At 34.6% G+C, this 27,096-nt stretch overlaps 1 protein-coding gene across 1 annotated transcript in view; it reads left to right on the top strand.

Moving 5' to 3' along the window:
• Positions 1 to 27,096, top strand: part of MMP16 (matrix metallopeptidase 16) — a 164,945-nt gene that overhangs the window by 70,925 nt on the left and 66,924 nt on the right. The window contains exons 2-3 of the mRNA XM_066565591.1: positions 12,785 to 12,933; positions 20,478 to 20,600. Of these exons, the coding sequence (XP_066421688.1) occupies positions 12,785 to 12,933; positions 20,478 to 20,600 (272 nt within the window). The remainder of the gene's footprint in view (positions 1 to 12,784; positions 12,934 to 20,477; positions 20,601 to 27,096) is intronic.

Genomic DNA, 27,096 nt, shown 5'->3' on the forward strand with positions numbered 1-27,096 from the left:
ATATTGTTGCATATGCTTTGTAAGGTTCTGAGAACCTAATTTCAGAAAGTGATTCATCAAGAAAAGACAGAATTCTAGAAAAGAGTGAAAAGAAATTTGAGTATGGAAATGTCATTTTGTAAGGTTCTGTATTAATGTTGTTGCATTCAAGAATAAGATCAGCCTTAAGAATAAGAAAAACTAAACTGAATTATATTTATATTTTCAATAATTAATGTGGATCAGTTGAGGCAGACAATAAACTTAGATGTGAAAATTGCTTTTTAAAAATCAACATTTAACTAATTGAATAAATGTGAATTTTCTCAAACTGAATATTCCTTAGATTGGAAGAAAGAAGAAAGATTGCTTTTCATGAAAAATTGCTTACAGAAAAAACTCTAGTGGCAAATATATATTAAAAAAATTAACCTTAGAGTAGGTATGATGATGGTTAATTGCAGAATTTTAAGGTAAGTAAGGAAGTAGCTCTTGATAAAAATAGGATTTATACTGCAGATGTTTATCATACAATCATCTTTTAAACAGTGTGAAAACATACTGTTATCTCTTATCTGTAGAAATTTAAAAAACATAGCCAAGTTTCTAAAATTAGTTCTACTTTAGCTGTCATACAGAAAAACAGCACAACAACATGAGAATACTTCTTCCATGATGTCCACTACTTACTGGAAGATCTCAGTTGGAAATATCATGTGCATCTGTTCTGATTTGGGATAGAATGGACTAGAACAATGAATTCTAAACTGTTGATGCCACATCAATCAGAATCTGAATATCTGAAAGTTTTTGGTCACTGTATATATTTCACAGGTTTCAGGTTTTATGGGTTCCTTAGTTGCACTTCTGAGGTACCCTAATCTCTAGAAGAGCTTGATGTTTGAAAAATTCAGGATTCATTTGATTCCTGACTCTGTTTCCTCTCTTTTTAAACTTTGTTTTTCCTTATTTTTTATGTTGGATTTTGGGTGAATTTTTGGGGTTTTTTTGGGTTTTTGTTTTGTCTGGGTTTTTGTTTGGTTGGTTTTGGTTTTGGTTTTTTTTGGTTTTTTTTCAGTACAGAAAAATTTATGTTGCTCCTTTTTCCTAAGGGTTTCCCTTCCATTAGAAGCTGAGAAATACAATATTGAGATTGTTGATTAACAATTGTTTACTCAATTACTATATAAAAATATTATTTCTTGTGTCTAAGACCAAAACTGAAAAATAAAAAGTTTAATTCTTCTCTGAAATGTAGATATGCTTACAAAGATAAACTGTTGTAAACACCCTTGTCTTTAATACTTAAAATCTGTTCTCACTTGCACTTTGAACCTCTAAAAAATGTATGCACACTTTTGGGAATTTGGATTTAATTGCTGAAGGGGTAAAACAAGGTCTAATTTTGGCTCTAGTTTATGGTAGACCAAGTCTAAAAAACATAGGTTAAACTAAAAACAAATTAATATCAAATAAACTGCTGCTTGGGATGCTTAATATTGTATTCACAGGATTAAGATACTAATGGCATTGCTATGAGAACACAGGACCTGTGATAATTACTAATTGCAAATGTAATTTTCAAAATGTACTAGGTTACTTAATTTCATGGAAGACCACATCTTTTGGAAGAAGAAAACAGAAAAACATACCATATAATTTTCCCTGGCATTTTCTGCCATTGTGATTCTATCTGCATGTTTGAGCTAGAAAATCAATGTATTTATTAAAAAAACCCCAACTTCTAAAATATGTGAACTTTGCAAATATTACCAGTGATGAATGTAAGTACATATATAAATATATATAAAAGTATGGATAAATCCTAAATTTGTTGTTGGTTGGTAGTGATACTTGATTGAGTTGAGCTGAGTACTGAGTGCTCTAAGCATCCATCTGAACCTATGGCTACTGAGAGCACTCAGGGATTCACAGCATCAGGTCCTAATTAAACAAAGCTGAAATTGTTCTACTACATTTTAAAATTGCAAAACGCATGACCACAGCCCATAGGGGAGCTAATAAAAGATAATCCTGTGGCTTGCTTTGTAGCAATTACTCTACGTCCCTTTCTGCCTGCAGGAATCACCTTGTCACATCCCTCACATGAATCAATCTACCACTTCCCTTTCCCCTCTTCTATTTTTGTGATTCTGTCCTTTAACAAAAATAGAATTTAGAGGATGACATAAAAAGGAGAGTTGCAGATGTACTGAAATATATTCAGTTTTTCTGCTACTTGCAGGAGGCTTACAAACAGCTGGTGAGTTAGTGTATTGCAAGCAAAATAGACATCAAATGATGTATAAGGACCTTTTTGTCTTTATGAGAGTTGGAGGCTAATAAAGCAAGCCTGAGTTGGTCATATTCTGCCACTAATTTACACAGACATTGTTTCAAGGAAAATAAATATTTTACCTTGAAATTTATGTCTTTATTATAGCAAGTGAGATAGTTTTCTCTATACTTTCTGGTTTTTTTCCTTCACCTTAGTATCATTGGCAGTAGTCAAAAGCTAAAAATTCCAGTACTGAATTCACCTTTTCTTGCTGCATAAGATTTTAACTCTATACAGAAAATCAACTGTATTCATCTATTTTGATCCATGCTAAAACAGGATCAATGAAAGATATGTGATCATTGATGAAGATGAAAAAAAATTTAAAAATGTTTACCCAGTGTTTTTGTTACCATTTTAGCTATAGGGCACTGTGTGGCTCTATTTGAACCACACGTACCAGAGGAAAACATGGACAGGTGTAATTTGCATAAACTATCACAGAGAATCATTAGAAGCTAGCATGTATAAAGGGCAGCACTAGGTTCTGATTGATCCCTGCCCTCCCTGTGGCAGAGGCATCTCCCACAGGCGTTTTCTGAAGAAGTGTTGGAAATGAAAGCGGGAAACATTAATTATAGATCAATATCCCATGGAAACTCTTCTACAGGACCAGCATATTCAAAACTGGGGTATCAGTCAGAAACCAAAACAGTATGGGATAGAAGACAAGCTATTTTCTGAACTGCCTTTTCAGCACTGGGGCCTCTGATCAGATACACTCATGATGTAGCTGAACTGACTGTGTTCCTTGCAAAACAGTGGCTGAACTGGAATGTTGTCCATCTTCCTCATGAAGAAATCATTCAATTCAGGAAATTTACTTCCTTTTTTTTATGGGCTCCTTGGCCTCCTTGCAGATGTTATGAGGTTTTTATTTTAAATGTTCTGTTGTAGTATTTACTTCTGTTTTGTTTTCATTCCGCCATGTGGACCAAATAAACTAATTTGGGAAAGACAGAATTACCATTTTTGTTCATTACATTGTCTTCTTATCTCTCCCTGGGAAATGACAAACTGCTATCATACATCAATTTTATGTATTTACAAAATCCACATTCATCTTCTATCTACAGATTTCTGCAGGAAAATATAAATCAGATTTTTCAAAAAGCTATAACAGTACTGTAAATATCATAAATCTTAGACGAGTCAAAAAAGGAAGTATTTCTAAAATATGCAATCATGTCCAGCAAAGAAGTAGAGGATCTGAAATTTTGCATCTTACATATCTGACTTTGAAAAGCAGAAGAAAAAAAAAATATATTCAAGTTACAAGTGGATATAGCATATATTTATATATTTACATTTAAAATATCTTTTGACTGTGGTAAACAAACATACTGTGCTAAAGTTTATGTTGCTAATAGTCATAACATCATTAATTGCTTAAAAATACATACAAGGAAAGAAAAGTGATATTCATCCAAATACAGGAACTAACTGATTCAGTTAAATACCTCCTGTTACCACTGAAGGCAGCTTTATTCTTGACTTTGGCATAGCCAGTTGGTTTTCTACAGACAAACTTTTAAACACTGCTTATGTGTGGTAAAGTACGAATTTACATGCAATCTTATTTATAAAGGTGTTGTAAAAAACCTATGAAGTATAAATCAACAAAAACATTTATTGTACTGTTGCATTTCTGTTCTTTTGCTTTAATGCAATTTTAGTTTAACGCAATTTTAGTTTAATAATAAGACTATTCATATTATTGATATCTATTCAGTAAACATTTATGTAAATATTTAGTGGATGTTTTAGTGGTTCAGAATATGTTTCTAATGTTTATAAAATGAGAAAAACCTCTTATAATGAAGAAAATTAAATAAAGGCAAGATGGACAAAAAAAGTTTGCTCAAGTCACATTTCCTTTAGATGTTTGCATTGCATTTTGTCTATTTCGGTGTTGTAAATTAAAACTGCATAAATTATAATAGTAAGGTTATTTTATCTAATGGATTCAAATACCAAGAGCCAAATATGGTTTGACTAATCATTTCCCCAAAGGAATTTTGTAGATTTACCTTTTCGTTTTTTACAATGGTCCACCTTCCCACAAGCCTTTTTAAAGTAACACACTACCATCTGTTGGTTTCCTACATAAATGTTTTAGAACAAAGTTCGGGTACTTTAGTAAAATTATTTGAAACAACCTATTGGGATATAGAAAAAAGAAAGTGATCATTACTTTATTTTTGGTCAATACACAATGTTTTTATTTTGGTTCACATCATGGCCTGTAATTTATATTAGCGCCATATAAGACAGGCATACCAAATAACCAAGATTTGTTCACTCTTACAGTAGTATAAAGTTTCTGTTTCTGGTGCTGCTGCTGCTGCTAATGATTTTATAGCCTATGAGGAAAAAACATATTTTTTTTTAAGTTTTAGTGATGTGCACACCTCCCTTTTGAAGTACATGGTTGCCTACAATTATATTCTCAGAGCCTAAAAAATGTGGTCATTTCCAGTTAGTGGCAGTCACATGGAGACTTTCCTGCTTGTAGGATGGAGATTGAAGCAGTGAGGCAGTCCTCATGAATTCATGAGGAAATGCATTGCTTTGATTGTTTAGAATATGTGTCCGAGGAGAGATAGGTTTCTCTTGAGAAATCTAAACCAGAAGAAGCAAAAGTTCAAGCAAGTACTAAGCTGTAGGATCTAAGCAGCAAATTCTATTTCCCTAGTAGTTTTTCAGTTCCCTACTTGCCTTTTTTCTAAGAATAAACAACTGTGCCCCAAAGTATTGTGATGCTAAATGTATACAATTGCTTAGCTGTCAGGCAGAAAGTTGCAATGTTGCACCTATGTTCTTTGTTAGTTTGAAATTCATTAAGCAAAAGTGCTATTGAACAGATATTGTAGAAAGAGAGCTCTGTCCAACCACCTTCCAGGACCGTATCCAGATGGCTTTTGAGTATCTCCAAGAAAGGAGGCTCCACAGCATCTGTGGGCAGCCTGTTGCCAGTACACAGTAAAAAAATGTTTCCTTAGACTGGAATTTCATGTGTTTCAGTTTGTACCCATAACCTCAGGTCATGGGTCCGGGCACTGTGGAAAAGGGCCTGACTCCATCTTCTCTGCTCCCTCTTTTCAGATATTTGTGTACATAGATAAGATACCCCTGGAGCCTTTTCTTCTCTAAGCTGAAAAGTCACAGGTCTCTCAGTCTTCCTTCATAGGAGTGATGCTCTAGTGCCTTATTCATCCCCATGGCCTTAGAAGTTTCTTTTTTTTTTCTTTTTTTTTTTTTTCTTTTTTTGGGACCAGTTAGGACAAATTCAGCCAGAATATTCAATACAGCATTCTTATCTCTGCAGAGCACTTAATATTTTTCTAGAAGCTATAGAAATTCTAGTAAGGTGCAGAGACAGAGTCCTTTAACATGAGCTGTATGATTGAGTATTTACATCTACTAGAAGTTTTATTTGCAGAAGTATTTCCACTGGTCTGGGTCTCTGCCAAACTATGCCAGAGATTTCTATTAGTGATTGAACAAAATTTCCCCGAGCAACTAATGAACAAGGTCCACATTCTGAAGTCAGTTATAAATGTGTTTGAGAAAATGATCAAGAGTTTCTTTCCAGGCCAGGGATTTGTTTCAGAGTTGTTATACCACTAACCCACTCTCCACACAAACAGTAGAAGTAGTGAATAAACAATATAGCTTCTGCCTTTGGAGCTGGGTAGTGTCTAATCTCTGTTCCAGGCATATTTCTGTTGCTGAAGGACAGTGCTATACGTAGACCCCACATCTGCTGCTTACTGGTGGATTCCCATCTGCCTGGGATCTGTAAATGGCTCTGGCCTGGTGCCCCCGGCAGCTCTTTTACACCTCCCACTTCTGCTGCTCTGAAGCTACATTGATTTTCCCATGTGTAAATGTGGCAGTAAAGGAAATTATTTAGAATATTTAAACTAAACTTGAATTACAAATGGGAGGAATTAAGCACACAGTTTTGAATATATTTTGCCTTTTTACTTTTGTTACTCCTTGGACTCCAAGTTTGAATCAAAGTCACTTACAATGCAGAGCTTCTGGATTTGGGGTGGAGCCTTCATTCTTGAGCTGCCTCTCACTGAGAAGAGGAGTACCCTTTTAAAATTATCTCTGTCACCATACATGTGAGTGGGGAAATTCTAGATTTTCACCTCTCTGCTGAAATGCAGTATCATGTGTTAGTAAATCTAGTTTTCTGCTGTTGGAGACTAATATAGTAAGATTGTTCAGTTTCACATCTATTTTGTAGGTAGAATGCAGAAAAATCAATAGGCAGATACCTAATAGAACAGTGGAGGTGCCTCAATTAATTTTGAACTGACTAGCTGCAGAAACACTGAACCCAGTCAAGCCAAATTTATTCTCTTCTGTGACCCACTTTGAGGTCAACTGTATCCAAGTATTTACTGTAGTGCAGGCTGCAACCTAGACATCCCACAGACTTGTCTGAATTATTATGTCCCTGCTACAATTTTTGAAATCCCCAGTAAAGATTACTATCATTAATGTGTCTAAGAATGTTCCAGTGTCACATGTAAATTGTTTCTTGGGGAGGGTTGTCACAATAATTCACAAGAAAATAAGTTGGTCACTTTCTAGTTTATGTCAATGGGGAGCGAAATTTTGCAAGATGGTGTTTTGACCTTTACTTTCTGGCATGTTCAAAGCAGTAAAAAAGATAATTTCTTGGTCTGAAGATGCTTCCTTCATTTTAAGATCTTTTCCACACTACTATACAATTTACAAGAAATTGATTTGTTTGTTAGCTTCAGTGCACTCTGAACATGCAAGCTGATTTTTTAATTGTTAAGGATTAATTATCTCAAAGCCACAGGTACTAAACCAATCATGACCATTAAACTTCTGTTTTATCTATTATAATTCTTATTTTCATTCTGTAGACATTACTGATAGACTAGGTAGAGTCTCCTGGACTGTGTGTGTTTTTTCTTGGAAGTATTTTTCCTTACTAGCTGTATGCCATGCACCATATACCCATTCACATCTGTGTACTCTGTTAAGAAGAAAAAACACCACTGATGGGGAACTGGTGGCACTGGAGGCGAGAGGAAGGAAAGACATCAGAAGATTTTATATAATGCTCTGTGTAAACACTTTGGTTTATTTCTGACTATTTGTCTATCAAGTTGTCACTGAAAAGTCAGTATTAGCTGCGGTAGGTGGGTCTGTAATTAAACCACACCATTAGCTATGATCATTTGACCTAAATGAAGAAACAATTTAGTCATATGGATACTAATTCTAGAGCTTGCTTATTTATCCTTACTATAGTTAAAGCCTTCAATCCCATTCAAAATTACATCAGCACTTGAACAACTAAATCCTGGGGTGATCTCTGTAAGTTAGAATTGTAAATGTATGCTTTTTGAAAATACAAATCTGAATTACTCAGACACTTAAAATAATTTCACTTACAGTGTCTTTGGTGGAAATATATTAAAAAACAGAAGTCAAAATATTTTGAAGTTATGAAATATCACAGTTTTACTCAGTAAAGATAGTAAGTCTGCAGATAAAATCTAAAACAGGAATAGGAATACATGAATAATAATTATATGCAGCTGCACTACTGAAGATATTTATGAAATTGTTTTTATTTGTGCTTTACTAGACTGATTTACTAAACCTTCAGGTTCATTGAACATAATTGTATTGTAGCTTATACTATGTGCTGTCATTCAGGAATGTTAATAATTTGTTGCTAAGCTTTCTTCTCTCTTAGAAATCAGTAATCTATCTGAAACTCTGTCTTAATAATATTCTTCTTTAATCTTTAATGGTAATACATCCATTTTCTTTGTTCTTAATAAGAGTTTGGTGTTGACATACTGTTTTTTAAATCAATCTTTCTTCCTAAACAAGCACAGATCTTAATGATTAGGATCCCTTAGTGCGTTTAATACACTTTAAGTTAGCCCATTCTTTATTCTTTAGAGGAGAAAAAAAATACAGCCATGTCAGAAAGTTCTATCTGTTCCACAGCCAGATGATCCACACAGCACAGCATAAGTAGCAGTTACAAACTAAAATGAAAAGATTTTTTTCATCATGTCATTAAAAAACCTCAAATGCTAGGTATCTAGTCAATGACATCCAAAATCTGGAAGGTGATAAAGCTCATATGCTGAGCACTTACAGGTTCCATGGATGCCTGCAGAACTGTCAGGTCCTCAACAAACTCCTGTCATGTCTACAGATTTCCTCACCAGTGGATTCTGTTTCCCATTTTCTTTACAATTATGAGAACAGAAAGTGGAATTAGGCTGAAAAAACTTTTCTGGTGGGAAAAAATGTGTAAAACATGGGTTTACAATTTCAAAATGTATAAACAAATGGGACATAAGCCTTGAAGTTCTGTTATTATATTTTAGGGTAATTTTATTTGTGTTTTTTCTGGTATTTTTTTGGTTTTTTTCCAAAGTGAAATATTTGGTCCATATTTTTCTGAATTACTCCTAACACTACAGCTAAACTCCAGTGTTTTTTAATAGGCCAACAATGGGGACTAACAGAAATCTAGTGCAAGCAGATGCTTAGTAAAGATAGACTTTAGCTTCAGGTTCTCTGGAGGTAAAGACAGATAATGAAATATGATTAAGCAAAAGAGGTTTCTTTAGTTCATTTTTAAAATATTAGAAAGAGTGAAATCAGAAAGTTCAATACATAAAAGGCTGCTTCAGAAGGGAAATAATTGGTTCCCTCTACCTGTAGCAGGTAAAATAAAAAGTTTACAGGCTTAAATTAGTATTAAATCATAGTAAGAAGGATTCAACTCTAAAGGAAGCTTCACAGTGGTGGGATACTAAACCACTGTACTAGAGAGGGAAATGGTGGAACCTATTGCCTTCCAGCTGTGTTTTTCTGTGTTACCTGAGAGATACCATGGAACTCGTTTTGCAGCAGGACAAGAAAGACTTTCCCAAAAACTTGAGTTGAAGTAGCAGTATTTTATCTTAAATTGTAGAAAGGAATGAAATCTATCACTTATTTGGAGTCTGTGCAATGGGTCCCATTGGCATCCAAGACATTGCATGTTAGAGGGATCTACTTCACTATTTTTTTGTTCCAAGACCAAAGATTTCGTCAGGATGAGGCTTGCCAAGACACTGTCATTGCTGAAGTACCTTAAAGGCAGACTAAGTATAATTTCAGTGGGGGGGGGGGGGGAATTCTTCTCTGTATAATTTATTTTATAGCTTTCCTCAAAAGTACAAGACCAAGAGAATTTTTTTTCTTTCATTCTCCTTCTCACACTGTTTCTTTTCCTCTTTGCTGTTTTGCTATATATTCTGGGCTTTAAGTTAAGCTTCTCCTCTATAGTTCACAGCATTTGGACTATGAACAATAAAATCTGAGGTGCATATTTCAGATATCTGGTAGTCCTAGCCAAGGTCCTTCAAAAGTTTTTATTCTTCTTGCAGAAAACTACAGAACCAGATTTTCTGTCTTTTTCTTGTTTCATAATTCTTTCTCATAAGGACAGAGTAAAGAATTCTGTAACACGGAATGCTACTAGCTCTCAAACATTCACCTGAGGTCGATTTGTCTGAATTTTCAAAAAGAAACTTACTTTCAGAGTGTCATCTGACTTTCCAGTATGTTGGCTGTGTCTTCTATGCTATTTTGAAGGCTGAGGGAAGACCCAGGTGGTCTACTTCTTTTGTTCAAAGATTGGGGGTGGCTTTCAGGCATCCTGTACTTACCTTGCATGTAAGACTTTTTAGATAGAGAAAGGCTATACTGTCCTCTCCTTCTGTTTCTGAGCCAACTCTCTTTTCCTTTTCTGCCAAGTGTGTCTGCAGTGGCACTCTGCTAGATTCCTGTTTGTTCTCCCTGCCCTACTTCTCCCATGAGCAGTAGTCCCCAAGATATTTTTTCTGTCTCTATTAAAATCTTTGCTAATTGAGATATCTGAAAGTTTAACTTCTAGCAAGTTTTCTTACTTGCAACCCCATACTTCTGACTTCTTCAGTTATGCTGCAGTGAGGATAGTTTTGTGTGGTGATAGGTGACCTCCCAAGCTTATCAAGCAATTTTGTCTGCCCTTAGCACCTGAGAGCTTCATAAAAAGCCCTGGTCTGTGTCTGCATACCAAGTTCTTGCTGAGAAGGTGGCAAGAAGGGGGCACCATTTTACATAACTGTGACATGCTACTCAGAACTATTTTTCTTCCCTTACTATTTGTTTTGATATCATTGCCTTGAGAAGATGAAGATAAAAATAACCCCATTATTAAATGTATTCATTGTAAATATTAATGCAAAGAGACTGTACATACTATGCTGGAATCAATCCACTCTGTGTCAGACATTTATTTCTTAGTTCCATGATCTTGTTTCTGCCTAGTACATTGCTCTTGCCAACATTCAGGCTCTGTCTGGCCTTTCAGAGCTATCTTCCAATAATGTAGGGAAGAACAGGCTTCATCTGCAAAGTGGCACATAAACAAAGTTATTTCTGTACTTACCCAAATCTTGCACACACTTAATGTATACAAGCTCTTCCTTAAAACTGCAAAGTGTAAGAAGGTATGAATATATAACATTGTATGTAGGTACTGATTGTAGCAATTAATTTATATTGTAAATAAGCACATTTTCCCATCTATTAAACAAAATTTCCTTATTCTGAATGGTTCCTGTATACAGAGATAGTGTGAAGATTACGGACTTTAGCCTGGATCTTAATCCTGTCTATCCTCCCTAACCTGTTGTATTTCCGTGTTTTGCGGAGCTCACAAACAGATTGTGGGTTTGATCTCTGCGGGCCATTCATTTAAGGATTGGATTTGATGATCCCTGTGGGTCCCTTCCAACTCAGAGTATTCAGTGACTTTGTGATTCTGTGGTTTTTGAATTTGTGTGTGAACTGCACAGGTAAATGTGTGTTTAAGGTAAACATGTTTAAATTAGAAATATCTCACCTCATAACCTGAAGATTTCCACAATCTTTAATTCCAGTTTGATCTTTTACTTACACTGAGCCAATGTTCACCTATAAAGCACATTCGGTGTTAGTAAAGTGAACCTTAATAATAAGTTAATTCAAAGTGATCATCTTCACTGTGTTCATAAAAGGGGAGTGCACCACAGCAGTGGTTAACCTGCTGTAAAACTAACATGGTGGACTTGTCAAGATAAATATAAAACCGGAAATAGACACATAGGTTGGTGTTAGGCTGCATATAAACAGTGTACATACAAGCAGGTAAAAACCCAGAAGTGTTGTATGAGGCAGAGATCCTGCAAAACACAATAAGGTGTGGTGGGTTGATACCGTTCATTAATGTAATGATTCAGAATCTGTGAATTGTGATGTGATATGTTTGAAAGAGGTGACTGAATCAATTTTGATTTTTTTTTTTTTTTGTTAAAGAACAGAAGATCAGATTTATGTAGTTGCAAATATTTTGTTACTGGGGGGAGTGAAACTGCAGCAATACATTTTAACAGAGTCTTTTAGATTGGCAATATATGTACCTTTCATTCTAGTGAGCACTTCCAGCCCTCAAAGGAAAAGACATTTTTAAAGCTGTATCAGTGTCCTCACTTCCTCAAAAGTCTATCACTGTTTTCTGTATAGTCTTGATTTTGAGAATACATAGAAACATGATAACTGCTGCTACTTTTTAATGAAATGTTGCCTCAAGAGGACAGCAGGTTTCAGAGGGCTTGTCCAAGGGTTCTTAAGATAGTGGCTTTAATCCATAAAGCTTTCAGTAATTTGGACCTCACACTTCTACACAATTAAGCGCATAAGCATTTGGCATTAAGTCCATCTTGATTTTAAAAGGCAGTTCCTCTTATCAGAGGGTTTTCTCTAAGTGAAGGCAGACTCTGCTACTTTACTATCTCCTTGAAACCTGCTTTGCCTATAAGCATGTGATTTTGATATTATTCTCAGAAAGCTGAATGTCTCCCTACCCTCTCTTTCATGTTCTTCGAGAGACAATAACAATTTAGTGTAAATGTGTGAGCTATTGTGGATTTGTTATTGTAGATGGTGAATATTATTATGTGCCATGTGAGCAGTCAATTGTATGTGGCATATATTGCAGATTTATATCTTGTCTGCTTAAAACACTATGTGAAATGCCTAGAGACAGGGTTAGCTGCTTAAGTTGTAGCTTCAAATAAATAAATAAATACATTAAATAAATAATTGAAGCAGGCAGTTTCAGATAATAAAGAGAGATGGCTTCTGGGTAGAAAACTCTGTAAGTCTTACAGCAACAGAATCTTTAATAAAGAAGGTGAAATAAAATTCCCAAAGAATTTCTTATCTGCAGATAAAATAAAAAACTCCAAGCACCCAAACTAGCAGGACATATACTTGGTGAATTAGAATCTTCTTTATGTATGGTATACAACTAATTACTAGGGAGCATTTTCTTTATCTCTAATTTCTATTTAATAGCCACTGCACTTGTCATTGCAGGTATGGTTACAAAAGTATGGCTACCTTCCACCAAGTGACCCCCGAATGTCGGTGTTGCGCTCTGCAGAAACCATGCAATCAGCTATAGCTGCCATGCAGCAGTTCTATGGCATTAATATGACAGGAAAAGTGGACAGGAACACAATTGAGTAAGTAACCAGTACTGAACTGCTCTTGACTTTTCTGTTTCAAGCAGGGTAAAATAGAACTGGGAAGCAGCAGCATAAGTGGAGTATCCAAAGAGTGTTGCAGCTTCAGATGGGGAGGAAAATCGTTTCTCTCTTCCTTGCCTTTTCATTTTCTTCAGCTTTTTTATTTCGTGGTAGCAGGTCATCACCTGCCTAACTGATGTCTGCCTTTGGGCAAGTGATTGTAAACAAGATATCACAGGGTTACCTAAAGTAAGGACCAAAAGGTCATCATTGTGGAAGGGAGAAAACATATTTAAAACTGGCAAGAATCTGTGAAATGAATCACAGTTGAAGGAGTCCTGTTTTACTGGAAAATCTTTAGTGTAAATTTCTTTATTCTTATTTATTCAATTTGGCAGACTCTACTGGCCCATTTGTTTTCTAATGGTTTCTAGTTACAAAAAAACAGGTGTAGTGATTTTAACATGCAGTAAAATTGAATTAGTTTTGCATGCCCTTTGCGATTCTGAAGTTGTTTCAGGCTCTGTGTCTGATTTTGGTGACAGAATGGACACAGAGAAACTCTGTGAAAGAGCTATTACAGGACACTTTCAAACAACTCTGTACTATGCCAAATTTTAAAAATGTCCCAAAAAAACCCAAAACAAAAACCCAGGGACTATTAATACACAATTAAGAGAACATATCTGGAATTAAGACAGCAGGACCAGGGCAGTGATTATGCCCCTGTACTTCACGCTGGTGTGGCCTATCCTTGAATCTCCCATTCTATTTTGGGCCCTTCACTGCAAGAAGGACATTGAGGTGCTGGAGTATGTCCAGAGGAGGGTAACATGGCTGAGGAATGGTCTGGAGCATGAATCCTGTGAGGAGCAGCTGTGGGAATTGTGGCTGTTTAACTTAAAAAAAGGGGCTCAGGGATATGTTACCACTCTCTATAGCTACCTGAAAGGAGGTTGTAGTTAGGCAAGGGTCAGCCCCTTCTCCCAAGTAAAAAGTGACCTGACAAGGCTCAAGTTGCACCAGGGGAGGTTTAGATGGATATTAGGAAACAGTTCTTCACCTACTGAGTTGTCAAGCATTGAAACAGGCTGCCCAGGAAAGTGTCGGTGTGGCACTTAGGGGCATGGTTTGATGGTGGATTTGGCAGTGCCATGATAATGGTTAGAATCAATGATGGTAGAGGTCTTTTCAAATTTAAACTATTCTCTGATTTGGAGTGCTTGTTGGACTCATTTCAGTTAAATTGTGATAAAGATTATCTTGTGATTTCAGAAAAAGTTACTTTGCTTCAAAAGCAAGCAATAATTCAATAGTGCTGTCACTGCATATCCAACACTTGCTTCAGTGAAATATGCTTCTACTGCTCTAAAATCCTTATTGGAGGAGGGGGGAAATTGTCCTTTATTTCCTATTTACCACCCCCAACCTGATGTGTCATCTTTTGTTATTCTTTTATGGTAAAGTAGATGACATTAATGATTTTTCTATCATTTAGAGTTTAGGGAAGAGACTACACAAAATGCTGGCAGGATTGGAAAAATCATTTTATTCCACTGACACATACTCCATTGCATTGAAAAGCAATAAAACAAAGCAGATTTTGTGGCTGCCCTCAGGGGAGGTGAGTTGATCACTCATCTCTCAGTTTAGGAATTTAAAGGACCACAGACCATGCAGTGCAATAGCAGTAAATGCCTTGTGAGAGAGCCATGCTCAAAGTAAGTTTATGGTCCTCTGCAGGGTGAGGAGTCTGTGCTCTTCACAGAGCTTCAGTGACTGATCTTTGAGGAGAGAGTGCTGCCAGTAATAACCAGGACCCTTTTCAAGACACATTAGTAGCAGCTTTGTCAGAGACAATGTATTTCACTAAAATAGTCTGTTCACAGCAGCAGAAAATAGACAGAAAGGGGTAACCTGAGAGAAAGCAGAGGCCATCTCAATTTATAGTATGAGCTGGAGAATTGAAAAAAAAAACCAACCCAAAATTCTAAACTCAAATGGAGATGGTTAATGTTGCTAATTTGGCATTTTGTCCAGCAAGATTTTCTACACTTCTGCAATTTAAGAGAGGAAGAAATCCATCTGTGCAGCAATCCAAAATATTAATCTTGTAAACTGGTGAATATTGAGTCTTCGAGATCTTTTGATGCATGATTTTCTTCTACACAGAAAGATACATTAATATATTTAAATTCTTAGATACATGTAACTCATGCTGAATGAATGCTGCATTTACTTAGATATTTGGATTCACACTCACTTGAGTCAAGTTAGGAAGAGAACTGACTCTTAAAGGCTTGTCACACTTACATTGGTGTTGAAAAAGCAAAGCAATAAAAACCTGATTTTTAACTAAATTCTCGCCTCAAGGTACCATCAGTTCACATCACTGAATATTCATGGTGATATGACTGCATAATAAAGGGTAGATTGTTTTTCAGTTGTTCATTTGTGGCATTATTTTGTAAATTTTTGAAATTTTTTTCCCTATCATTTACACAGAAAGTATATATACTCTTTAGGTGTGAAATATGTGACAGTTTGTAATTTGTTTCTCTGGCATTAATATGCTGTAATAATTAACAATGCTGATGTTCCAAATACTAAATAAAGCAGGAACCTCATTAAAAATATGTTCTCATCTTATGCAAGAGGATTTACCTGCTTCTTTGACACATCTTGAGAAGAGATTATGATGTGCCTCTTTGTCTTCAGAAGGACAAACAATTTAAAAAGTTATAGTAGCAACTTCATAGGAACTAACTTTGGTGGAATTAACAAAGAAATAATGTCCTACAGCATCAGCACCATCAAATGTCTCCTGGGGGGATTTTGCTGCTCTGAAAAAAAAAGATAATCCCTCAATGAGTATTTTGGTATGCATAAATATGAACAGTGTTCATCCTCTCCCTACTACTCAGCACTCACTTGGTTTTGCTATTTTTTTTTTTTCTCAAGTGTCTTGGAAAGAATGATACATGCTCTCCAATGATACTCACTACTCACTCTTCCAGGGAAGAGTGAGTGGTAGGAAGAGACATCCTTATAATGGTGTAGAAATGTGGGGGAGGTTCTGAATACAAGTACCATGAGAATGGCTAACCCAATGAAAATACTGTCTAATGTTTGCATGGAGTGCCACAGTATTTTCTGTGTGTCATTTATATATTACCAAACACAGTCAATGTTTCATGAAAAAAAAGACAGTTCTAAAACTGGACCCACTGTCTTGGCATTCCTGGTCTTTTGCATCCCTAAAAGAAACATTGTAGAAAAAGACTAGTTGTTGTCTTCTCTTAAAACTGCTATACGTATTCCCAAGACTTGTTTTGCACTTTCGAGGAGTACACTGCAAACTTCCTGTTATACAGGTGCAATGGTCATGTATCGGATACTGAATAAATTTGTGCAATAATAACGAAGCTTTCATTGTATTCTAATGTCATCCTTTTGAAATAAATGGCAAAAATGCTTATTTCAATGCTTAGATGAACTTCTAACCATGCTCTCTGCTGTTTATATATTAACTATCAGTCACAAAGTAAATTCTGAGCTGTCGGAATTGATCCAGTGGTTTATTTTCTTAGTATATTAGTAATTTTTTTTGTACAAAAGTGTGCATAAGGTCGGTACCCCCAGCAAATATCCAATGAGAAGTCTTAAAAAAGGAATCATCAGGGCTGAAATACAATATCTTACATCACTCTTTGACTGTCTCTTTTTACTTACCAAGTGTCAATAAATCCTGTAATAGCAGACTACATAAGTAAAGATACTTTGAAAGACATTCATTGGGATGTCTTCTCCTCACTACAAGTTTAAGGGTATAATTCAGTAGTTTTCTTAAATAGACATCTATAATTTGTCCAACCACTAAGTTGAGTTGCAGTAACTCAAGCTGAACCTTCTCTTTTAGTTTCCTTTTTTGCTATAACTCTGTCCCAAATAACCCCCAAAGCCCAACAACAACAGAACAATTGTGCAACCTTAGCAGCAATTTTGATAAGGGATAAAGCAGTTTGGGCCTTCAACCAAATTTATAATTTTTAATTGTCTGATTCTGTGAGGGTAAATTTTTTTCTTGAAGGCTTAAGAAAAATAAGAGACAGAAAGAGATTTATCCTCCTAGAAAACAAAAACAAAATATGGTTAGGCAAGTGGCTTGAGATAGAAGTTCAGTTTCATCTCTCTACTGGAAGAGCATCACAGTTTTGCTGCATATTTTTCTTTTAATCTTTCTAGATTTGCTGTGAGTCTAAAATATTTACATTTTCTTGACATATATAGTTCCTTAAGATTCAAACTAATGGAGTTAGAAGAGGAATGTGATGTGACACAGTGTACAGATAGAGAACATTAGTCACAATTAAGCCTCTTTATTGAGTACTTATAAAATATTAATTTTGAAGGGCTGCTGCAGAAAAGATTTTTCAAAGTTCAAAAACAAAGTGATGAAAGAGAGGCAAAATCATTACTTGTATACACCTTTTAAAAATGAAGCATATTTCAAAACATTTCAAAAACATGTCAAAAAATTAAACTCCAACAAACAATCAGGAACATGGAAGACCTTGATCATATCACGTTAGAAGAATCTATATTTGGAAGAACATACAAATCAATGTTTTATTTGTCAATTCCCCCAAGGGAAGACCATATTATGTGCTAAGTATCTGGAATGTCATGAGCATTAATGATAATTACTAAGAGAAGTCTTCCTCCCAATGTGTGTCAGAACAATTAGTGTTGAAAAATAAATTAAAATTTTATAGAAATCTAAGGAAAATTTATCTGTCTGAAGTTGTTAGTATTTTGCCTCATTTTTGTGCTTGAAAATACTGAGCTCCCATACTAGGCATGCTCTGGTTTGTTTAAAATTTGACATCTAAACTTAGCTCAGCTAAGATCTAGGTGATAGATTTGGTGATGTACCAAATCTTCAGCTGCAAATTGCATCTTTCCTTAAATTTTACATGAAGATAATTTCCCAAAAGCTACTGAACCATGCCTGCAATGACTTCCATTTGATTTATATTTGGATTTATGTTGTGTGAACTACAGTCCCAGACCTCATGTAACAATAGCAAGAACATTAGTGGTCCAGACAGCGCGACAACTTGGAACATCCCTTCTCTGTCCAAGCCAATAAGGGTACAAACATGATGTCCTTGATAGGTACATACTACTTCAAAATCAGTACAGGAAAAAATTGTGACTGCTCGAATTTCATAACATGTTATTTTGGGCCACATTTTGTTTTGTTAAAAAAGGATTGTCAGTAGTTCTAGTAAGATAATACAATGTTGACTTTTGAATCCACATTACCTACTGTTCTTGACATTTAGTATTAGTTCTAAACTGTGAAAAAATTTTTACATTAACACGATTTTCTGTAAGATTATTGAATCTTTTGGCTTGAAAAATTATTTCAGTAGCTTTGAAGATGAATTTTTAAATTCAGAACTTAGAATATTTACTCTTATCTGCTCCTAGCTTGCTAGTGAGCAAACCCTGTTATTAAAATAGGTCTCCATCAGTTAAACTAAGTAATGTAAATTTTTTGGAGAAGGGAAAGGGCTAATTCAATGACTTTTAAGTCATTGCCCTTGAAATGATACAACTATGAGTGATATATGTATATGTATATTTTATGCAATATCTTTGTGCAGAGTTTCTAACAAAATATAATAGTTATTTGGTTTTGCTTTATTCCTTGCTTCTTGCTCTTGATGTAGGGATATCACCTTAAGGTGAGAACACCAATCTTTGTTAAGTTTGCATCTTTTTCTTCAATGTCTGTGTTCAGTTTCAACAACATAATTTATAATACCCTTATTAAAAAGTATTATTAACAATGTGTCTAAAAGTTTTTGAAGGTCTGAGCTAATTTCAATCTCATGAAGTGCAAACATATCATTTCAATAAAAGAATATTATTGCCCTTTGGTCTGTAACAGAGGTCTACTTCTTTCCTTCATTTTCTTTCATAATTAGAGCAAATTAAACTTTTCAGTAATATTTCACCCCAAAAATCCCTAATGTCTACTTTGCTGCATTGTTATTTTATTTCAAAAATCAAAGGAACCTGAAGTAAAATTTCAGCGCATTTCAGCAAATGCTGGTGGGATAAGGGTTTTTAGTTTTTTGCAGTACAGTCTTTGCAGGCACTAGGAAAACATTGTTTTCCTTGTAGATCAGCTATTTTATGTGCCATGCATAAGTATTCTGACTAGAAATTAGAACTTATTAGAAACAGGCGATTGGGAACTTGATGTCTCCAGTTAAGGCAGTTAAATCCATGAGTTTTTAGTTCCTGACTGGTACTACTTAATAGATTTGTCTCACATCAGTTTTTGTTGGCTCTTATCAGTGCCAGTGGGGTGCAGTCCCATCTTGGTACTATCAAGAAAATTTTGTACTTTCCCACAGGCTGGTGAGCTTAGCAACTACTTGTGCCTTTGAAAAACAGTTTGCTATATACCCATAGCTACTGCATATATGAAGTGTTACAAGTATGAGTGTACTTTTAAACTACTTCTTACACATTTATCAAAATAAGTGAGGCTGATGATTGACTATTTGCTTTTTTGGAGTTTTTTTATTACCTGTGCATGTTTCAAAGGGAATCCACTTTCTGAGATGACATTTGAAATTACTCTCCTGTCATTCAATCACGCATATATACAGCTGCTGGGTGTACATTTATTTACAAAACAATATCAGTTTAATGATCAGAAGTTTGTCCATGAAAGCCTGAAAATAGGGTATGACTATTCTTCTGTTAAATGCCATTGGAAAACTATAGCTTTTGCATAAGTAATTGTTTGGCATGATAGAAATACATTAAGCTGGAAAAAGTAACAGGAGATTTGTCTTTTACTTATGCAGTAAAAGACTTTAGCCTTACTCTCTTCCTGATGGTAAATTGTCCTGCAGTCATTCAACTATAAAATAATGACTTTATAGCTGTATTTTCTTTGAACTGAATAGTGCCTTACACTACAAGTGAGAAACAGTTCAAGAATATTACTGTGGAAATTATACTTTTGAATTAGATATTATCTTAATTATAATATGTTTGAAATGCTGTCTAGTTTCATTTTTCTTTAAATATTGGAAAACAATGAAATACTGAAGAGCATTGTAGAAATACAGCTTTATCTGGGAAATCTGGTGCTGCTGAAATCATCTTTTTTATTGCAAGTGATTTAGATTTTTCAGCTTGATTTTGTGCAGAACATTAAATATTCTTAGGAAATAATTCCTGAGTTAAATATCTCCATTAGGAGCTTACAGTTGCAATGAGATACTTCTCATTGTGTGGAAAAAGAGTAAGATAGAAGAACTTGGTAATATCAAAAAGGTAGCAATTTCAGTATCTTGAATTAAAAGAATGCCAACAGTCTTTTGTATTTATTAGTTTACTATGTTCTATAAATTATATATACAGATAATGTATAATGCATGTTTTTATTAGGGATGCAGTGGCTATGATTTTTCTTCCATGTTGCTTTAAATGTGTGGTACTGTTTCTTGCAGCTGGATGAAGAAACCTCGATGTGGTGTGCCTGACCAAACAAGAGGTAGCTCCAAATTTAACATTCGTCGGAAACGCTACGCGTTAACAGGACAGAAATGGCAGCACAAACATATCACTTACAGGTACCAAAGATATCCCTATAGGTATACAAATGTCACTAACAGTGATGACTTTCCATCTAAAGTAAATATAAATTCCTGAATGGTTTTCAATACTTTGAGAAGTTTATTATTACTGTATGATATAAAAGTGCTATAATGGATACCTCCTATAAAGTATGGATGTGCTGCATAAGAACCAAATTGTTTTCTTGGATTAAAATTGTGTGTATTTAGTAGCCAGTAAATTCTACAAAGCTTACAGCATAAACTAAACATCCAGTACTTCCTTAGGGTTACCTTTCAACTTTCTTGGGAACTGCTCAGGGAATAATGCTCTGAATCTAGGAGTATGTAATGAAACTAAGATTTCTAATTTAAATATGTAAAATAGGGTATTGAAAGGAGTCAGTCTCTGCAAAATGTAGGTGCCTATGGGTCTGTTCTAAGTAGAAATTAATTTGATTATAATTTGATGAGTCACTGACCCAACCATTTCCAGTCTAGGTGATGATGGGCATAGGAGTGTGTGCAGGGCAGTACATCTGTATAACTCCTGAGTCTGGTGCATAGTTAGCACTGTGTGCCTGCTGTCAAAACTGAGGCCTTGAAAGGAAAGTTAGATGGAAACTTTCAAGATGTACTCGCTAGAGCTCTGCCAACCAGAGAAAGTGTCATCATGTATATAATATAAAATCCATAATCTATCAGCAAACCAAGGATTCCAGTACAAACTGTTGGAAAATTTACACAGCCTCATCATGGATTCCTGTAATATCTAACAGGGGTAAGTTCTGAGGGATAAAATAGTTTTCAAATTCATTATCTGGTGCCATTATTCATGAACCCATACAAGGATTAAATTTAAAGTTCATAAACCATAATTGTCATATAGATTGTTCCTCATACCCTGGTGAAGGTATAGTTTCATTGGGAACCCTATGTCACTACTGTGGTTTACAACTGAATTAGAGAATTCTAGTGTAAGACATTACATTTTGATATAACATCAGCCAGTAGACAGCTTGGGGTTGGTACGTTGCATTGGCTGAAGTCCTTTATTGTTAATGTAAATGTAATTTATAGTTGGTTAGAATAAAAATGCCCACCTACAGCACTTTATACTTATTTGCATTTTAGAATTTAAATGCAGTGTGTGCATAATTAGGAGGCATCTACTCATATGTGTGGTTTTCTACCACTCTGATTTGCACAGAGTCTGGTTCCCTATTTCATTACAGGATTTTTTACAACAGTCTAAATCCTACCCCTTGTATATCTTCTGGAGTGTCACCCAAAGCATTAATCCAAAAAACAAATGAAGGTGTCCAGTATTAAACAAGTGACAACTATCTAGTAATCTTTCTCACCTTGAAGAATTTATAGCAGTTCTTTATCTCCTGCCTCCCCTCTTTGAAAAAGCTCTCTCTCTTACTTTGATAAGACCTCCAGTCAAACAGAGCTTTGAAGTGAATAAGTCTGTAATATTTTTTGCAGTGAATTACAGTACAAAATATATTTAAAATAGAAACCCTAAATTTGATTAGAATTAGAAAAAAAAGGTGTTATATTATCTTTTTGAATTAGAAAATAACCCAAAGGAAATAAAGACCAAAAAAAAACAAAACTAAGATTCTTTTCACACTTCTCACCAATTCCCTGCTTACAGGCTTAGGACATATTAAATTAATGACATTTAACCTGCTTTGTTTCCTAAAATTTTAATCATTTCTCTAGTTTCATTTCTCCATTTTTCTATGCCATTCCTCAGTCTCTTTATAACCTGCAGGTTTCCAGCTGCATTCTGTGCCTTCCTGGCCAGTTGAACCTTGCAGTCTGAAGTGTGCTTGCTAACCCAGTTTACTAATTCCTCCACAGAAAGAGCAATTTGTCCTTCATTTCAGTGCATGCTGCAGCTTACAATTTTTTGGAAACGAAAACCAAAACCCTACAACAAATACTCCCAAAAGCAAGCTCCACCATTCCTTGCCCTGGAACATTTCCATATTTTCAATGTGTAGTTTTTCCACCTGAAACAGTTCTGCAATATTTCAAGATGAAGTTCCAAAGAAGCGACTTAAAATTACAATTATAATTAGAAGTTACATTCATAATGTATTTTTTCCCCATATTACATTTTGAACATTTATTATGTCCTTTTCACAACATATTAAATTTTGGACTTAGGTGATATTTATTCTTAGAATGTGTTTACAGACAGAACCAAAATACAGATTTCCAGCACTGGAAACATCCGCATGGAATGTGCAATGGGCTGCATTAATTATGTTCGCTCTCCCTCAGGGAACGCATCTTTCTTCTCATTTGAACTGATGATGTGTGATGTTTGTTAGAATTTCTGTTTCTGATGAAATTACCCAGTTTACAGTATTTTTCTGCCTGGTATAGTTCATACTGATAAACCTTGTGAACATTATTAATACACATGCTATAGAATACAACCACTTTTACAAATAAACATAAACTATTTGAAACTTTTTACCAGACAGAAGAGTATAGGGGTGAAAGAGAACATCTAGGGTACAAGAAAATTACAAATCCATTACAGAAAAAGCTACAAAGATCTTAATGATATAGTCCCAATCTTTCCTTAGTATTTTAGGCTGTATGAGGTTACACAACGGTCTCTGAACATTGTACAGAATCAGAGAAGAAATTTAAGAAAGCTATGAATGGATTTTTAAAAATTAAAGTTTTTTTTAAAAAAATTTAAGGGGTATTTATGAAGGCACATATGATTCTCAAAAATATAGTCACCTTCTCTTTTGCTAGAAAAGTAAATAATCCAGTACTTTAAAGAAGGAGCAACAATGTGAATCAATAAAGTTTTCACTTTTGTAAAAATAGAGTATAAATATTTATATGTCCAATTTAGATAGAGAAATATTGAATTTGACGCACTCCTCATCAGAATTCTGTGCATAATATTCATAATCTGAACTCCAGCAGTCAGTAATTTCTCAACTGCCCAGATTATTCTATCTGCAAAATACTTTTGCAAGTAAAATTGGAGAATATTCTGTAAAAATAAAATATTTGTCTTGATTTATAACCATGATTTAGAACTTGTAATGATTTAAAATAAAATAATAATTGAAGAACTACCCTGATTTGGTTTTTCTTGTTTAAGTAAGGAAAAAACAAGTTTAATCAATCAGCAATATGTAATAATTTAATTGGTGCAGGAAACTTAGCTGTAGATAGTCAATAGCTTCATCCCAAACCCACTATAAATAATTTCATCTTTTTCTTGACTTCAGTGGACAATGGGTCAAGCCCCAGATAATTGTCATTTTTTTTTTACAAATTAGATATATCCTAGATTTCATTTCTGAAAGAAAATGAAAGATTTGAACGGGTCTAACTTTATGCTGTTCAGATAAATGAATGAATGCTAGCTGGGAGCTTCAGTATGCAATGAAAAGTCTTATCTGGCTTTTAAGCAATAGACTATGAAATTTCTATAGTCTAAATGGTCCATATTGTGTAGAATATGGAGAGAGAATTTCTTCTTGGATATTTGAAATACACTGTAAAAATAAGGAAATACTGGATTAGGAAAAAACTTTGAAAATACTGTTGATTCATAGTAGCAATTTTTTTAATGTATTAATACAGAGTAATATTTAGAACACATTCCATGTTTATGTTGCATGTTATTGATTTTAGATTACCTAGTAGCATATTATGACATAAGATTTCTAAAAACAGCTTTCCTATAAAAACATTTGGCCATCAAGTATTTTACTAATCTTGGGTTTTTGTCTCAGAAATATCTTCTCTTTCACATTTCATCTTCTTTTAATGAATGTTGAGGAGAATGAAATGAAAATGAAGAGACAAGATAATTATAAATTCTTTCAATCATGGCAGCAGTAGGTAGAAAATCAAACCCACAGAAAGTCAAAAGTGGTAGTTCTGGTTTAGGTTTAATCAACATGAGGAAGAGCCATAGGAACCAAGATAGCACTCTTCTTGGTCTATAGCTACAAAGAGTCAGCAAACTGAAACTGGAAAAAAGTTGAAGCTAAAAAACCTTACATGAGAGATTAGTGAAGCAACTTCATAGAAACGAATTTCCAGAGAAATTATGGTGCAAAGTGAAATATGTTTTTGGCCAGAGGTAATTTATTGCTTTCAATAAAAGTTATAGTGTGATGAAAAAACAACCAACCCACCAACCAACAAAAAAACAAACAAACAAACAAAAAAAAAACCACCAACCCAAAAAAACCATGAAAACAACAAACAAACCTTCAAAGTTTTGCTTCAGTTTAGGTTTGATTTACATCAATGACAATAAAAAGGTTGTGTCAACAACTTATTCAAATTTAATATATGTTTCAATTCATTTTTCTTAAACAGTTTCATATTGGGCACAGATCTTAGCTTACTTCAAACAGATTATTGACTGCATCTTTTTACCTACTCAGTTGAAAATCCTGCTCTTTCATCTATTTAAATTTCAAATTACTGCTTTTACACTGTCAAGTGAGGTATATCCTGACAATCTTGCAAGGCTTCTGAAGCTGTTGCAGCCAAAAATATGCCAGTGAAACATGTATAATTTTTCTTTTGGGATATTCTGGGAAAGTAGTGGGAAGGGAAGGAAAACCCAAAGCTTTTTTGAAATCAATAGGACTCAGGATTCTAGAATAACACTCTCAAAACAAGACTCTTCAGGCAGGTGTAGAAATAGTACATAAAAGTGAAAAGTGCATATCAGTGATAAAATCTAATTGTTCTTGTGGAAGACATGTATTTTAAAGTTAAAATGCTTGATGAACTATCAGGTTGAAAATCATGCAAAACCAGCAATGATAACCACAAAAAAGCATAATCAATTGATACATGGCTGTGGTTGTCTAAAAATAACAGCTCTCAAAATTTATAAAAAGTATCTCTCAGTTTATTAGTTGTTAAAAAATGGCATGAAAATAAATTTTTCATCTTAGAAATTGCCTTTTTTTAGTAATTACAGGATCTTCAACCTCTTTGTATAGTTGCACTGCCAGTCTGGTCAAGGTCAGCTTTAGATCTTTCTCTCATTTGAACTTTGCTTTGAAATGATCACTAGACATTGAGTCTAGGAAAGCAATACTTATAAAAAAGATGGATTTTTATTAAAAAGGGCTTTGTCTTGCTGTGTTTTCACCTTGCAATAAGAGTGGTTCTGAATTGTCACGTCCTACACTTACTTCTATTTGAGTTCCATTATCTGGACATGATGAGTGTAAGATACCCAATTCCTGTCTTTTTTGTTTTACTCCTGTGGGAGTTACCACTATTTCAGGTGATTGCTGGATTTAAGTTGTGGATCTAAATAGGAAAGGGTTCATATGAGTCATTATTTGCTATTGCAATCATAGGCCTAAACTGAAGACTTTTAAAAGATGAATCCTAGTATCTCTGGTAATTGATAGACTGTCATTATGAATTGACTTTATTGTACTTCCCCCTTGGAGGTTGTATGATAAACAACATCAAAGAAATGTAAAATAATTTGGGTTTCAGATATCTGCACTGGTGAATTATTTTAAGCAAGTTACCAGCAAGACAATTTCAATGTTTGTGTCACTCTTTTAGGATTGAACCTGGATTGTGTTTAACACATTAAAAGTAGACAGTTGTTTCCTGTAAATACTCTTGTATAGGAATAACTGCTGATTTATGTAATTTCTCTTTCAAACTGCACTTTTCAGTACAATCTCGCACACTCCAGAATGTTGGTTTGGAAGCCAGAAATCTCTCTGGTTTTAATTCAGACAAATCATTACTCAATTTAACACTAATACAAAATTCCAATCCATTTTTATCCATTTCCTCATTTCACATATAATAGCAGAAGACACTTCTTCTGTTTACTTAATACCAAAATGGGACTTTGACTAATTACTAAGATTCCTAAATACCCAAAAAAAAAAAAAAAAAAAAATCAAATAAGGAAACAAATAGATAAAAAACCCCCAAAGCCTTAGCTGTATATTTCAGATGAACTTTTTCTATATCAATATTTCAGTTTTTCTAGACATGCTCTATTTTCTATGGGAGCCTGTTGATTCATTTGCCATATTTCTTATACTTGGCAAATAACAGAGTTCCTTCACAGAGCTCTGCTTCAGGCAATACACGTGCCTTAGGGAGCACACAGCAGGACTGATTGGGAACACATCTGCTACCTTCGTAAGGGATATTCTTAGCATAGCAACAGTAAAGGTTTTGGTAGTGGCAGTATAAGTGTGCCACTGTGATGTGGTTTTGATTTTGTGTCACAGGACACATTCCAAAATGCTGTACTTTCTCAGGGGGCACAGACAGCATTTTATGAACTTGCTAATTAAAACATCTCCAAAAAACCTGATTCTCAAAGGAAGGAGCTTTCAGAGAGGGTTCTGCAAGGGCTGATTGTTGGTACAGTCTGTCCAATATGTTTTTAATCACAGAAAATGCAATGCAACTCTGACCATAAATTTACTGATGACCAAATAATTATGAAGGG

The sequence above is a fragment of the Molothrus aeneus genome, chromosome 1 (genome assembly GCF_037042795.1).
Source record: "Molothrus aeneus isolate 106 chromosome 1, BPBGC_Maene_1.0, whole genome shotgun sequence".
In the NCBI taxonomy this organism is placed as follows: domain Eukaryota; kingdom Metazoa; phylum Chordata; class Aves; order Passeriformes; family Icteridae; genus Molothrus; species Molothrus aeneus.